A 17,094-nucleotide genomic window follows, 5' to 3' on the forward strand; every position below is an offset into this window, starting at 1 on the left:
TGTTGTTGAAGAGGAGGAGGTGTAGTTTCTTGAATGACAGGTTGCCGCCTCCTTAACTCCCTGCCACCGACGGTCCGCATACTGTCATGTCCAGCGCCGGCTCCAGACATGCCCTGGCGATCCCCAGGCAGCGACCTTTCTCCGAGGCATCTTCTGCTTCGTGTCTCCATTTCCATGGGTGTACCACCATTTAACCCTGGTGGTCCAAGTTGTTCTTTTAGTCGCCTTTTACGACAGGCAGAACGTACCAGGAGGCTATTCTACCCCGACCTCCCACGGGGAAAATTATTATTATTATTATTATTATTATTATTATTATTATTATTATTATTATTATTATTATTATTATTAACAGAAAGTTGTGGAAAATAGGGTCGAATTAGATCTATTAGTTGTTGTGTTTAAGTAAGCTTTTTGATATACTAATGAAAACCGTATGACTATTGGTAAGCAATAAATGAAACAAATACGTTTAAAAAAAGGATGCTGTCACATTATGTACGTATTAAAAGAAGGAAGAAGCTATATCGTTTGGTGTATACGATATATCCAAGCGTGTCGTCGATAAATCGTTAAAAACCAGGCAATTCGCAAGATTCCGAATTTTAGAATCCCAGTACAGGTTTTGATTAACAACGTGAACACCGAACATATTCCAAACTTACTACAATAAAAAGTACCATATTAACCGGCTTATTGTGAATTTTGAGAAAGTTTTTGTAATTTTGGGAAAAACGCTAATGGTATAAAAGTTTTGCTTTCATATTTAAGTCTGCCAGGAAATTTTAGCTGAACAAGTCATGTGAATGTATTTTTGGTGATTTTTGAATGATTTTGATTAAAAAAAATATTTTGAGAAAACCGTTGAATGTATTCATAATAAATCAGGAAAAAAGTACCTGAAACGAAAACCATAACGATAAATTTATCCTGACTATATTTCTTTTGTTTCAGGTATGGCGAACGGCCCTCACCATCAATACCCCCCAGAACCGGTAAAAAAACTGAAAAAACGCCGAGAGCGCAAATCCTCGAAAACCATCCCGGGCGACTCCTCCGAGTTCACCGACGACAATTCCGCCGACGAACAATCGGACAAAACCACCCACTTACACCGCGTGCGAATCCCAGAAGATCAACCCCCGGAAGCGCCGCCGTGCTCCGTTGAAACTACCTCAGAAAAACCCTCCAGTGGAGACTCCACCACAACCGGTTGCGCCGATCAAAAGACTGAAACCAACTTAGACCAGACCCAACCGGATCACAAAAAACCTCCCTCGGTGCTTAAACCTGACGCAGAAGAGTTCATTCCACGTGCCTACCATCACCAACAAGCCCTAGGTGCCCCATTAAAGATGCTGCCACCCAATTTCATGCCCATACCGATCGTGCCTATACCAGGGCCGCCCCATCCCGCATTTATACCCCCCGGTTTCCCCATTAACTTCATACCGCCGAAGATTTATCCTACCGCTGCTCCGACCTTCACCCCACCCATCGTCCAGGAGAGCCAATGCGAAGACAACGAGAGTAAAATTGAAGAAAGCACTGCCACCCCCAGTCACACCCCTGTGGTAGAAGAAAACAAACCCCATAGCAAAGCAATTGATATTGCCACGATTGTATCCAAACTGAACGCCGTCCGACAAGAGCAACAAGAAAACCCCCCGAAAGATGTTGAAGAAAGAGTTCAGAAGCCTCAAGTGTTTAAGAGAAACTTCTATAATAGATATAGAGGCTCGGTTCAAGCTCAGGAGAGCCCTAGGCATAAGCCGAGAGAAGCGGCAGAAGGATTCCAGAGGAAGCCCTGGAAGTCCCAGAGTAATAAGCTGGAAAGTCCTCAGAAGCACCACAATAATACCAAGAAGTTTCATGTAAAAGAAGAGCAAGTAAAGCCGAAACCCAGTCCGAGCCAGTGGATCTCAGTCTCCAGCAGGAAGAAGAAGAAGAACAAGCCTACGGAAGACCCTGAAGAGATCGACAATAACAATGTAGAAGAAGAGATTTTGAGTTCAGTTGAAACCACTGAATTGTTCGAAAGTTACGATGTTAGTCTACTAGTGGACGTGGTCCCTCCTTCTCAGCTTGCTCAAAAAGACGAAGAACAAGAAGAAGAGAAAAGAATCGAGAATATCCTTAGCAGCATAGCCCAGAAAGAAGTGATAACTAATGGCAAAGTAACCCCCCCAGACATCAAAGAAGTAAGCGAGATTGAGAAAGAAATCATTGTTAAGATTGAAGAGAGTGATCAGATTGAGAAATCTCTAGTAGAAGAAGTCACTACTGAAGAATGTAAACCGAAAAAGAGATCAAAGAAAGGCACCCAGAAGCCCTTAACGAAAAAGGTGATCATCACAGACATCTTTGAGGAACCCCCAGAGGAGCCAGTTAAACAAACTGTGAAAAAACCCTTGAAACCCGCGGAAACTCCAAAGGAACCCACTCCAGAACCGGAAAAGAAAACCAAAAAGAAAAAGAAAAAGAAACCGTCCCTCGCCCCCATGAACGACTCTGGAGACAATTTGGAGGTTTTCCTCGCATCTGAAGAAGACAAAACCACCGACGACATATCCTTGGAGCTAGACAAACTGATCCAGAAAGGAATGTTCAGTTCCCTGCAGTCGAACATCCAGGAATCAGACGAGTTTTTCATGAGCTTCCCGTCTTCCACGAAGACTCCCGATTATAATCGAATCTTTCAAAGTACCAGGCAGTTTCTAAAGCCCAATATGGTAAGTGTAGAGCACGATATTAAAGTAGATAGTCTTTATAAGGGTCATATTAAATCGCATTCTTCTACTGTAGACACTGCCGATCCGACCGCTGGACCTCATTTAAGCCTTCAACCACAGGAGGTACCTTCGAGTTGTCCAGAAACTCCTCCTGCTGTTGATCACGATGATGTTGCAAAATTAGTTGAAGAAGTAATAGTTGAGCAGTGTGATGGTGCACAGTTGCCATCAATCACACTTGCTGTAAAAGAATGGATGTGCAAGACCAGAGAAACCACTCCGGACGTGGAGATTCTAAAGAGTCCTGAAGAGATTCAAAAATATCTAGAAGAGGAGGAGGAGGAGGAGGATACTCTCTTTGATGACGAAAAAGATGACTTGCTCGAGTTTTGGGACAACTTGAACTGTGATGATAATATTCTGCAGAAAGACAACAGTGTGAAAAGTGTGAAAGATGATGCTGAAATGAAGTGTTGTACTGATAAAATAAAGCTCGAAAATAATGAAGAAGTGAAAGTGTACGATGGTAAAAATGAAACTTCGAAGTTTCTCGATGAAGAAAATGATGCTCAAAAAAAGGAGGAGAAGCTTCCGCATCGCACCCGTGCATGTTGTATATTACAATAAGTTGTTAAAGTTTTAATGTGAAAAATATCATAATATGAGGTTGCGTAATGTTGAATATTCTTTGTAATAATTGTTACAGATGTTTAATTTTTTACGCTTGTTAGAGTAACGTTTTATTCTAAGTGGGTTATGGAAATGATGTCATAGGCTTGACTAGTACCTAAATGTTTTTTCTGGGCAGTATATATAAAATTTCATTTCTTCCAGGCAGTTATTTTTGGGTTCTATAGGCAATTCCAAGATATTTGAGGAATATCCAGTTTAAACGTTATTAATTTTAATACGTGATAGAGAAATTAATTTTCATTATAAAATTTTTCTTAGAAATGTTTAATAACAAAGATACAGGGTGTTGTTATATTTATTTATTTATCACAACTTTCAAACGACCATCTCAATTTTAATTAAATTTCGCAGGCAGGTTATTGTAGTGAATTGTGAATTATTGATGAAGCCAATTTTTAAAAAAATTTCCAGTGGCGTAACGTACAGAGAGACTTGCTCTTTTTTTGCCTCAAATCTGCGAGGTGATAAAATATTTTTTTATAAGAAGTCAAGTGTTAGATTCTCTATTTAATTAAGAAAAAAAAGTTAATCCTGCAAAATTATGATTTAAGGCACTGTTTTTAACCCAGATACCCCTGAAGCTCTTAACGTTTGTTTTTTGTTATATAGTTTTGTAAATCTACTTATTGGGTTAAAATAAACATATTTTTCTAGTAAATTTTTTAGTTCCACTTTTAGATTTTTCTGTAAAAGCCGTCGGTTTAAACATACGGTAGCAATATCTATAAGGTACTAGAACTCAATTATTCTTATAAACTTATAAAACGTTATTTAGAAACGAGATTTTTTTTAACCAATAATAATAGATTAGTTTTTAGTATGGTAACCGTTGATTGAAAAGGGAATCGCCTGAAAAGGGAATCGCCTCTTCAATCAACGATGGTAACTTAAAAAACACATTTTTGAATGAAGTGCAACATCACACTTCTGGCATCTGAATGCTGCTTGTTTGTGGCAAAATGCGCAGCGGGTTTGCTTTTCCTGCCATATCTGCGTTTTATTCTGCCATATCCAAAGCATGTGAAAACAAGCAAAAATACCACTTCTTTCCTCTGATTTCTACGCGGTAAAGGCTTATATTTTGGTCAGCCCTATCAACACCGCCCATGTTTTCGTTGTATTTTTTGATCAAACATGGCTGCTCAACATGTATCATTTTCTTTTCTTTCTGAGAGAAGCGTTTGACTTGCTGTGTCGGAAAAGGAGATGTTACATTTGAGGCGATTGTAACAACACTATTGTCATTCCATTTACATACAATATTATTTTGGTTCTCCTTTAAAAGATAATCAAAACTACCACGGAATTTTTTCTTGAACATACTGGATTTTTCAAGAGGGCTATCTGATAGTCTGTTTTCTCGCAGAGTTCCTGTACATTTGAGCCCCCTGGAGGTCAGCTTAGCCAACAGACGTAATGACGTAAACAAATTGTCACAAAAGATATGGAAAGGAGCTTTTTCACATTGAGACTGAATAATATCAGCAAACTGAAGTACAACACTAGCCCCTAAGCCAAGAGGACGATATTTTTTAGAAATAATAGTTGTGGACCCTTGATACGGCTCAAACCATTCAATGTATCCCTTTTTAGTTGTTCCCACCCATACCTTATAACCCCAACGAATGGGCTTTCCTCAGATGAACTGTTTTAATAATAATAATAATAAGCTTTATTTCCAACAGGTTACATATACCCAGTTACAGGAAAATCAATTAAATATATAAATGTACGAATGCATGAATTGTATTAGATTCATGCAACTAAACTATAAAAGAACTATAAAAGAATTGCTATATAATAAAAAAAAAGTAGTGAACTTGAGAAAATAAATAATAAAAAATCAACACTAAATTAGGATAAGAATCAAGAATTAATTTAAATCAAAAGACCAAAAAAAAAATGAGTAAATAAATGTATTCAAGCTAAAAACTAAATAACCTAGCCTTCCCCACCGACCATACGCAGGTGATTCAAGATAAGTGCCAAATCGTCATGATAAATGTCACAAGAATCAGCAATAGTGTTAAAGTTTTGACACATAAAGTGAATAGGACTCTGGTACAGAATGTTGGACCTGGCTGTGTCCAAGTTAAAAGCTGGACACTGTCTGGATCCTGGGCGTGGTATCTGAAAGCAAATCCTTTGCAAAAGGGATGGGCAGTCAATTTTATGGTTAAGTAAATTAAACAAGAATTTCACCGAATGCATTTCTCTCCTCTTCGCAAGTGACCGTTCAGTATATCTAGAGAGCAGCAGGTTATGGTCAAAACCCCTTGGAGGATAGAATCCATCATCCTTAAATGCCAAACATTTAAGGAATCGCCGTTGGACTGATTCTAATAGGTGAATGTGCTGGTTGTAAATGGGAGACCAAATGAGGGAGCAGTAGTCCAGCCTGGATCTAACAAATGCATAGTAGAGCGTTTTGGCAGTGGCAGTGTTCAAAAAAAGTTTGCAATTTCTAATAATAAAGCCTAGCATGTGAGTAGCTCTAGAAACAGTATCTTCGATGTGGGGGATAAAAGAAAATTTGATCCATGACCGCCGTAATAGGGTACCATCGACTCATCCACGCTATGGCACTCTTCAAGGGGTGCAAATGACTGAAATTTCTCATTCAGAGTAGAAAACAAAGGCCTCAGTTTCGAAAACTTATCGGTATTTTCAAGATTGTTGTTATCATTCAGGTGCAAATTCTGCATTATAAAACTAAAGCGATCTCGAGAAATCGCCGAATAGACTAACTTATTTCCTGCGTCACTGTTATTTTTCCCATTACATTGACCGTCGACTGTGAAATGAGTTGTATCTAGAGAGCAGTAAAACACCAACGAAACATTTTATTTCACTGGAATGTAATCACCTTGGCGATTGTGCTGAATAGCATACAAATTGGAATATTTTACAACCAAGTCAATAATTTCGTCATCTATAAACTGAAAAAATAGTTCTAAAGGAGATAAAGAATTTTTTAGTCCACTTGCGTTTACCCATTCTGGAAAATCTTGGTTGATGTCACCTTTTTTCCAAGAGTAATTTGGTTTTGAGGTCGATAATTTTGATCGTTCTTTCGTAAGAAAGATAGACAAAGGTAGGTCATCGTCGCTGTCAAAATCACTCTCAACTGTAGTTTGGTTAGATCCCTTGTTTTCAAATATTACCTCGACTTCAGTCATCAGCTGACTTTCAGGGAGGTTGTTTATATCCACTTCATTTTCGTCATCCATTCATTTGCGTTAACTGGCGGTAGAACGGCAATAGCATCAGGAATCAACTCATCGTCATCAAGGTTTTCAATTTCTGCCATGAGTTCATGAAGTTTCAAGGGCCGCTTCCAATAACTGCAAATATAAGGAAAAAATTCGAATAATACTGGATTTTCCAACTGTCCGTTAAAACGGACATCGGTATTTGAGGTTATATTTTTGCCGGTGAGATGAAATTTGTTAACTTATTTCATTATCATTTTTTATACAAGTATAAAGATTGATATTTTCCAAAATTACTTATTCACAAGATGGAAAAATAATATGAATAGTTTATCAGTATATTTACCTATAATTATCCATTGTTTACAAGAAACTAAGCACCTGTTATTCCAAATACTTTCTCGCATACAGAACTCTCCCTTTAAGAGGTTAGAAAACAAAATTTCGCTAAAACACGCGTTTCTAACAACGAATAACCCAACGCTATCTAACGCGGAGTGACAGAGTTTTAAATCTGCAGCGAACTATAGGTGATTGTTATAACGGACGGTAAGGGTATCTGGGTTAAAATATCTTAATTTAATTGTTCAGAAATACCTGCTAAAATTTATAAAAAAAAAGGAAATCAGGCTTGAATTTGTAAAAAAGTTGAATATTAAAGATGATCAAAAGTTACCTTAAGTCATGATTTCATTTGACAGGTTTAATTTAAGATTCAATCCTAATTTTCTTTTTTTTTCAAAGTTTTTGAAGTATTTTAATTGGCATTTCTGTACAATTAAACTAAGATATTTTAAATTATCACCTCGCAGATATGAGGCAAAAAAGTCCCTCCGTATGTTACGCCACTGGCAATGTTTTTAAAAATTGGCTATCAGTAATTGACAATAACCTGCATGTGAAATTCAATTAAAATTGAGATGGTCGTTTAATAATTATGATAAATAAACAAATAATTATTCCTAACTTTTAACGCCCTGTATCTTTGTTATTAAATATTTCTGAGACAAAGTCTATTTGTTTTTAATTTCTCTATCACGTATTAAAATTAATGACGTTTAAACTGGACCACCCTGTATAGAACGTTTCATTTGAATTTCTTGTTCCTTTATGTTAAATAAGACACCCTAGATATTATTGCATTTGTGGATTCTACCTAAAAATCCAAGAAATTTAATGGGTCACATATTTGGTTGTCTATATTTTGGTCGAATCATTGAGCAGATATATTTAACTGCATATTTCTCCGCAACGGCTCCACCGAAGTATGGCATGTAAACCCTCGTATTTCTTGAATATTCATGTTAAAATTGAAAATATAATTATATGTTTGGTGCAAATTTAACCAAAAATAGAAGCTAATTTCTTATATTAACTCAAACACTTAATATTACTACTGCATTTTTTGGATTCTACCTAAACATCCAAATATACACACATGCCATACTATGGTCGAGCAGTTGCGGAGATATATGCAATCAAAAATATTCTTTTGCTTACATTTCGACAATGACGTCACAAGCAAAGTATGTCATGTGACCCCTCATGCACATTTCTTGGACTTTAATTTAAATCCAAATATTCAAAAATGTACAGAGTGTCTTTTAAAAAAGCCTTAAACAGCAAAATCTTGTGCCCAGAGAACATCCTCCTAGTTGCGCCTATGAAACTCGAGCAATAATATTAAATAATAATTAATATGTCAGCTTTATCACAAAATGCCTTAAAGTACCACATCACAAAATATCCAGGACAAAAAAAACTTAAATATCAGCTGTTTTATACTCATTGGTACCAGCAAGGTACGTGCCCCTATAAATATTACTAAGTGGTGAGATATTACAAAGAAAACTGTAATATAAGACGTAAACATTGGTCAATTTAAAAATTGGCTGAATAGTTCATACACATACTTAGTGCTTCCAAAAAAAAAAAAAGTATACAGGGGTCCCACGTTGACGAATGACACATATTCAAATTTCATATATAATTCCTTAAAATTTAATGGGTTATAATTTGGTTCAACTGTTTCGGAGACACAATAATTGTTTATATGTATACGGAAAACAGGTACACCAAAGTATATCACGTGGCCCATGAATAACAATTTCGTAAGATTCTTATAACCATTAATCGATATTTAAAAAAAAAGTTGATTTGCAAAGGGCAGCAATTGAAACTATATAAGAAAAGCTGCTTTTACCAGTGATGATAATATTAAAACTATATTTGTTCCTACGATTGTTTTTAATTTTTTAAGCCATACATTGTTGCCATTTCACTTGTCACGACGTTCATTATATAACGTGATATTTTCTGAGGGATTTCGCCAAATATCTATGTGTGTGTGGCATGTGACCGTTATATGCCATATAATTGCGTTATGTTTTTTTTTTTTAATATAAACACAATATCAAATTGTATTCTGTACATTTTATTATAATTTATTAGGGTTTTCTTAACACCTCTGATTATTTAGGGTAAATGAACAGTAGAGGGGCAATTATTTAAATAATTGCGACAAATAAGTTTGATAGAAACGGCCTTTGCTCACCATTTTTATAAATAATAATTCAAATGTAGAGAGTTATTTAGCAAAAATGAATTAATGAAATCTCCCATTTTTAGGGTTGCATAGCATGTTAGCTCCGACCCCAAAGGATGGGAGAATGTACTGTTAAATGAGTGAAGGGGGTAAGGGCACTAGAGGAACCAGAAGGGTCCTTCTCCCATTAAATTCTTCTTGATTTCACTTAATTGAAGCCAAAAGTTTATAATGTAGGTTGCTTAATTTTTAAATTACTATAGCCAAATTTACATTGTTTTAATTAATAATTATAGACTTTAGATAAAATAAAGACAATATAAAATATAATAATAATATCGTATGCTAAACAAATTTAAGGCCTGTTTCTTAGTGGTTATGTTATTGTTGATATCCTTAAAAGACAAGATTGTGTGCATGTCCCAGAACCGCGCTATTATGGTTTTACTTTGTCGGGTTTCCTTTTTATTATTAATATTGTTATTATTATTATATAATTGAATGTACGTGGGTAATTTTCTTCATTATTTCCTTCCGATTAAATACTATTCTTACACTGTAATCTTGTAATCATAATAATGATTATTCGTTGTTAAATTGTTATTTTTTGAGATTTGTGCCTTCGCCATATTTGTAAAATAAATAAAATATACAAAAAAAAATAATGTTGTTTCTTTTTTATGACCCATCCAAAATCAGTCAATTGACTCTATCCATAGAGAAATATAATATGTGTAACTGCTGAGATGCTTTCCCTTAAAGACTACCATCCATTAATAGCCAAAAATCTTATAAAAACAAACAACTATAAAAAGAGCTTAAAAGCGTCATAAAATAAACAGCCTAAGTCATTTTTGAAAAAGAGTACCTGTAGTGTAGGTCCCAATAATTAAAAAAAACCGAAAGCTACAATTCTGGGTTATGTTCGCCATATAGATGTGGCTTTTCCGAGGAAGTACATTAATTACATACACCCTTCAAGTAATTTTCAAATCGCCCTGGAATCAGTAAATTAATACTTTATTTCACAAAAATTGTTTTTTTATTAAATATTTACATTTTCAGTTTATAGAAGCACAAATACCGTAGTATAACCTCGACTATCCGAACACGCGTTCATCCGAATATCCGATTACCCGAACCAACAAATTTTTGGTCATTATCCGAACCCTCTTGATTAACCGAACAGTGGCGTCAATTTGCAGGTCTCGATTCGTCAGTTTCTCGGGTGTTTGCTTTGGTCGTTTCGTTTAGTGTTGGGACAAACCTGCTATTTTCGTATAGCAAATGCTTTTGCTAATGCGAATCAAAAATAGCAGTCGAAAATAGCTGCTATTTAATAGCAGGTGCTATTTGAGTTTTATTCGATACGCACATGTCGTACATAGCTAGTCCTAGCTGTAAACAGTGTAAACTTTAAACTGTTAAATTTTAAACTGTAAAATACTGTAAAAAGCCATGAGCGAATTTGCAAAAGGAACAATTATTATCAACTATAAACAGACCGAGTGGACAAAGAAACATCGCTAAAAGCTTTTATTTTTATTCCTTAAGTTTTAAAATATTAAAAGCCGACTTCTTTCCGATAACGCTATCTCGCGATTCTTAAACTCATAGCAGATAGCAGCTGCTACTAAACCAAATAGCAGTTAAAAAGTAGCAGACTGCTAAATAGCAACCCAACACTAGTTTCGTTCATTAGTTGGATTAGATTAGCGGATGGGTACACGACACGTTAAGCGGCGTGTTACGTACATGTTCTAGACTCTTTGTTCCTGATCCAGTGTAACACAATTAGGTACGAGTATATGCACTGCAAACATGTCTAAAGTTGAGTGATAAGGTCACAATTTTAAAAAGTATTGACGCTGGTGACAATGTGTCAAATTTAGCTACTAAGTATGGTGTTGGTAAATCTACGATCTGTGATATAAAGAAGAACCGCACAAAACTTTTGGCCTACTTTGCTAGCTTGGATAGTGGCCCTGGAAATCGAAAGAGTCTTAACCCAAGTAAAATTTTCTCAAGCGGTTGGTTTTTAAAGTTGCTTTTTAGCCGCACCAAGGTTCTGCAATAGTCATTGGCTTGCTTGATGGAACTATTTAGGTTAAATTTTGTGCTAATGGGAACTAGAAACCTTAGGTAAATTAAAAATCTAATTAGTTCTAGTTAAGTGTCAACAATAACGTTTTTATGGCCATAAACGAGGGCTTGATGGTTTTGAGATAATAAGGTTTTGGAGAGGTTATATTTCAGCATTAATTTGGCAATAAAAATTCCAATATAGAACGAATTTTGCATTAAAATTACCTATTCAGAACCATATGGTCTTGAATCAATTGCTTAACTATTTGGCACTTTATACGGCCTATTCCGGAAAATATAGCATTTTTTAACACCTAAAGGACTTGCTAAAAGTCATATGGATAATAAGATAACTTTATGGGATAAGGTTTAACCAACTAGTCACAATAAAACACAGTTTGCGGACGGTCGCGAATTATAAACTCAAACCAGCAGTATGCTTTTTAAAAAAAGTTTTATTTAACTAAACTTAATAATTATAACATTATCGTACAAATTCTATGCTAGGACTAATCTTATAAAATCTAAAAACCACCTAGAAACGATGTAAAATAATAAATGCCTATTCTGCTTATTCTACGAATAAATGCTTATATGTACACTTATTGGAATCGGTTCATGCACATAACTCCTCCTCCCTTAAGATTCTTCAACGTCCTCGTTGATAATGTCCTGGAGGGTCTTCAGAGGAATCGCCTTATGTTTTCTTTGCCACAAATAAGTTATAACTATAATAACTATTACAAGAATTAGGAATAAAACAGAAGTGCTAATTACATGGCTTTTTTCTGGAACAGAGTCTTTAAATACAATTGGTTCCCTAAGATCTTCCTGGATTTTTTCAGGATACATTAAATGCTTAAGTTGTAAATTTAAATGAACATTTGAATCTAAAACAGAATTTTCAATTTCAACATTTTTAATGCTCAAATTATTCGATTGTAGTGAATACTTATGCTGACCTATTATTACATTACATTGGCTTTGAATATGTGAACATCCCGTTAAATTATATTTAACAAACTGAAAACAATTTTCAAAAATAGTTTCAGGGGATTTTGTACAAAATAATAGAGCTTTATTATAGGTTAACGTGTGAACTTGATAGTTGTTGTTTATCTTTGCAAATGTACAGTCTGTTAACAAATTACAACCATTAATAATTGGATCCATACATATCCAATTCGTATTAATCTCTAAACACTTTTTATACCATAAATTGTTACAATAGAACTTACTAGGGCTCACTAAAATAGTGTCATTTGATGAAGGAATGGGGTATACAATTTGTAGGTTACATGTTTTTGTTCCAAAAATGGGGATCTTAATCACTAGAATTGCCATGTCATCGGATAAAATTAATCCAGTTTTACAAATTAATGTCAGTTCTGTAATATGTCTTATCGGCCATAATAAATTTTTAGGATATTGAACTTCTAAATACTTCCAAATTTCATGTATTTCTTTAGTATTTAAAATTTCAAGATCTAGGCTTTCTAAATGGGCAAAAGTTAACGTGCGTAATAATTTTTCTAAATAAGAGTGTACATTTTTAATTTGCAGAATTTGATTTTGCATTTCAACTAAAAGTCTAATGGTGTCGTTTAAAACATCTATATTAGCTTTAAGTTTCTCTGAATTTTTATTTACTATATTTACATTTTCCTGGAATCTAGCAGTTATATGACCGGCGAATGAACTTAGTTCGTTAATCTTATGCATGTAATTAATCTGATTACTTTTCAAGATTTGCATGTGTTGGTTTATAGTCTCTAAGTCATCATTATCTAAATTGCCAGTAATGAATTTAATGTAGCTTCCAAGAAGGTTTACCAATCCGCGTTTTTTGCGAACTAAAGACTTAAACGACCTTAATTTTTCATAAGAATCGTATATGTTATTTAATTCTTTATTGGCTTGCAAAAATAGCGAATTTAAGGTATTATTATACTTATCGGTAAAATGATTAAATATAAACAAATTAGAAGTTAATCCCGCTAAAGTAAACTTAATACTAGTGAGATTAAAATATACATAAGTACTATGATAATGATTTAACGTCATAGTAGGGGCGATTTTTTCTATAAAGAATCCATTATTCGGCATCAGGGGGTCGACTTGTAGAAGGTTGATCCTTGGAAGTCGGGTTACGCTGTAAAGATGATGGATTTTTCCTTAATCTCTTAAGTTTCCTAATATGACCAACTACGGTTTTCTTTTTTGATAGTCCAGTAAAAGCGTTTTTCTTAATAGTCTTAATTTTCGTAGGGATAAATGAGGGGTTCATCTTATTCCTATAGGGATTTTTTCTGTACACAATTTGGCCTTCTGAAAGTTCAGGTATGGGGCTGGAGTTTCTATTATGTTTTTGAGTATTTTTGTATTGTGTTTTGTGAGTTTGCTCATAAACTTTTTGGTGAAAGGGGATTAATTCGCTTTTTCGTTTTTCATTATATTGTTCGTAAATTGTCAGGTCATTGTTTATGTTAGGTTCGTTAAAGTATGGGCCATAGAGTAGCGAAAAAGGTGAAAAACCTGTAGTAGAATGAATACTCTGATTGTATACTAAAACTGCTGAAATCATCAGATTTTGCGGGGTTTCCTCAGGGTTTTTCATTTTTTGAGTTTTGAGTTTTTCGAGAAGGGTAGAATGTAGTCTTTCAATGGGGCTGTTAGATGTGGAGTTGCCAGGTGTAGTGTAGTGTACTTCAATATAAAAAAGTTCACAAAATTCTTGAAATAAACGATTTTTAAATTCTGAACCTCTATCGACTACTATTTTCTTCGGTACATTATGATGAGAAAAGTAGTGGCGTAATTTATTTACAACGGTCGTAGCATTTTTATCAGAGATATAATATGCTTGGGCATATTTAGAAAAGGAATCAATAATTGTTAAGAAATAACAATTAGAAAATTGAAATAAATCCATATGTAGGGTCTTAAATGGTTTTTCTGCGAGTAAAGGGCCTTCATAATTGATTTTATATGGATGTCTTTCATATTTATTCTGTAAACAAATTTCACAGGTATTAATTAGGGTAGTAATCGTTTCTCGCATTTGAGGCCAATAATACTTAAGTTTTAATTGATTATAGGTTTCTGTTATGCCATTATGATTTTTTTGGTGATATTCAGAAATTATATCCTTTTGCTGATCTTGGTTTTCTATATCAATTAAATAACTGCTTGAAATATAAAGCTTTGCGGAACCGTTTAGGTTGGCGGCAACATATTTCTGAAATTCTAGTTTTAAATCGGAGTTTGGGATAAAAATAACAAAATTTATATCTGGTCTAATTATTTCCTTTAAAATCTTACTAAAATTATCCGCAAGATTATTTTTGTCTACTTTGACAAAATGATGATTCTTTTTAAAAGGTTTAGTATATTTATGTACAAAATTATTTCCCGATTCTATAATTAGACGTGAGGAGGAATAATTTACAGGGAGTTCAGAAATGGGTAAATATTTACCTTCTGTGTCATTATTAGAGTGTACTAAGTAAGAGTCGAGGTCATTTTCTCTAAGGTTATCGACATTTTGTTGAGGTTGGTCAAGAGTTTCGGAGATAAGCTCGTTATAACGTTCGTTGAGTGCAAAGTCAGCGAGATCAAAATCGGCGAGATTTGCTACTGTTTCGTCGGTTATAGGGGCTATTGACTCGTTTTTCTCGAGGACATTTATGTCGACCCGTGATAGAGCATCGGCGACGAAGTTTTCTTTACCTTTTTTATATTTGATTTCGAAATCAAATTCACCTAATTTTAATTTCCATCGGATTAGGCGAGAATTCGGCTCTTTAATCTTTGACAACCACACAAGAGGGTTGTGATCCGTTTCTATGATAAACTTTTGGCCATATAAATAAGGGCGAAAATGTTTGGTGGACTCAATAATAGCTAGGAGCTCTTTCTCGATGGTAGAATAATTTCGCTCAGCAGAATTTAAGGTTCTGGAGTAATATGCAATGGGATGATCATTCTGGGAAAGTACGCTACCAAGGGCTATATTAGAGGCGTCAGTAGTAAGATGAAACGTTTTCGTAAAGTCGGGGTATGCGAGTACAGGAGAGTTAGTAATTAACTCTTTGCATTTGATGAAAGCTTCCTGATACTCTTGATTACCAATAAATTTTTCATGACCTTTCCTTAGACATTTTGTTATTGGGAAGGTTATTTTCGAGAAATTTTTAATAAACCTACGATAATAACCAATAAGTCCCAAAAATGATTTTATCTCCTTAGGGGTTTTAGGCATAGGATATCTTTCGATGGCATGAATTTTTGAAGGATTTGGTTTTATGCCTTCAGGAGTTATAATATGACCTAAAAAGGCAACTTCTTTGGACAAAAATTCGGATTTTTCTAATTGTACTTTAAGATTCACTTCTCGGAGCCTTTTGAGGATTTTTCTGATGTGATCGATGTGCTCAGCAAGAGATTTCGAAAAAATTACTACGTCATCGATATATACAAAACAAAATTTGTAAAGGAAATCACGCAAGACTTCGTCCATCATTCTTTGGAATGTGGCGGGAGCGTTTTTCAGGCCAAAGGGCATCCTTAAATACTCAAAATGTCCATTATTGACAGTAAATGCGGTCTTTTCGATGGAATCAGGGCTCATTTCGATTTGGTGAAAACCTTGAGCTAGGTCAAGAGTAGTAAAATAACTACATTTTCCAAGATTATCCAAGATTTCGGTTATGACAGGCAAGGGATATTTATTTTCAATGGTAGCATCGTTTAACTTGCGATAATCGATTACCATGCGGAATTGTTTCTTACCAGAAGCATCAGCCTTTTTTGGAACAATCCAGACAGGGGCGGAGTAAGGGGAAATCGATGGCCTAATGATTTTGTTGTCTAAAAGCTTTTGAATCTGTTTTTGAATTTCAGGCAACATGGCTGGAGGGTGACGAAAAGATTTAGCATATATAGGGCGATCATTCGTGGTACGAATATGATGTTTAGTTTGGCTAGTAAAAGTCAAGTCGCAGTCTTCTGAGTACATGACATCTTTAAATTCTTGACACAAGGGGACAATTTTGCTTTTTTCTAAATCATTAAGATGGTTTAAACGCAATTGGCTAGAAATATTAATAGACTTATTTTTCGCGGGGGGCTCAGTTATCTCAAAATGTTCTTTAGGAATAACTCTCATTCGTTGTTCAAATTTAATATTATGGTTGGGGAGTGGATTTGGGATTTTACGAAATCCATCTTTAACCGTTATTAAACTATCTGGGATTACAACTTGATTATTAATCTGAAAAGAGGGCAGAATAGCATCTCCATTTTCAAGATTTACAGGGATGTTAAGGGCATTGCTACTAATATTTTCAATTGGTTGACTGAGAGGCTTATTATACGCAAGTGAAAATTGAATTTTCTTGTTGTTTTGAAGCGTAAGACGTTTATTTTGATAATCTAAAATGGCATTTAAATTTTTTAAATCTCTAGTGCCTATTAGTGCGTCAAAATCTTTGTGCCAATTAAGAACACGCATTTTTAGGGGTGTACTAATTCCAATTTCTTTTAAAATGGGGAATATTAATATTGCAATTTTCACGGTAAGTCTTTTTGCACGCGGTTACTTCGAAGGGTTCATGAAATAATAAATCAGGGTACAAATTTGCAACATTGGGGTTCATTATTGATTCAGACGCTCCTGAGTCAATCAGAACAGTAATTTGCATTTTTGGCAAAAAGAAATACGGCAATTCGACTTTCTGGGCAATATTATTTAAGTTGATGGGTCTATAGAGGCTATTTCTTGAAAATTTTCAAGATTTGACCCACCCGGACAATTAGGGGGCATAAG

General features: G+C 34.7%; 1 protein-coding gene across 3 annotated transcripts in view; it reads left to right on the forward strand.

Annotated features, from left to right (window-relative positions):
• Window positions 1–9,847, forward strand: part of LOC126733447 (titin-like) — a 114,767-nt gene extending 104,920 nt beyond the window's left edge. For 2 of the 3 annotated variants that reach the window (XM_050436757.1, XM_050436758.1), the window contains one exon: window positions 955–9,847. In XM_050436757.1, the coding sequence (XP_050292714.1) occupies window positions 955–3,359 (2,405 nt within the window). In that variant the 3' untranslated portion in view covers window positions 3,360–9,847. The remainder of the gene's footprint in view (window positions 1–954) is intronic. The other variant, XM_050436759.1, reaches the window with a different exon arrangement.
• The last annotated feature ends 7,247 nt before the right edge of the window (window positions 9,848–17,094 follow it).

Source organism: Anthonomus grandis, chromosome 2 (assembly GCF_022605725.1).
Source record: "Anthonomus grandis grandis chromosome 2, icAntGran1.3, whole genome shotgun sequence".
Lineage (NCBI taxonomy): Eukaryota > Metazoa > Arthropoda > Insecta > Coleoptera > Curculionidae > Anthonomus > Anthonomus grandis.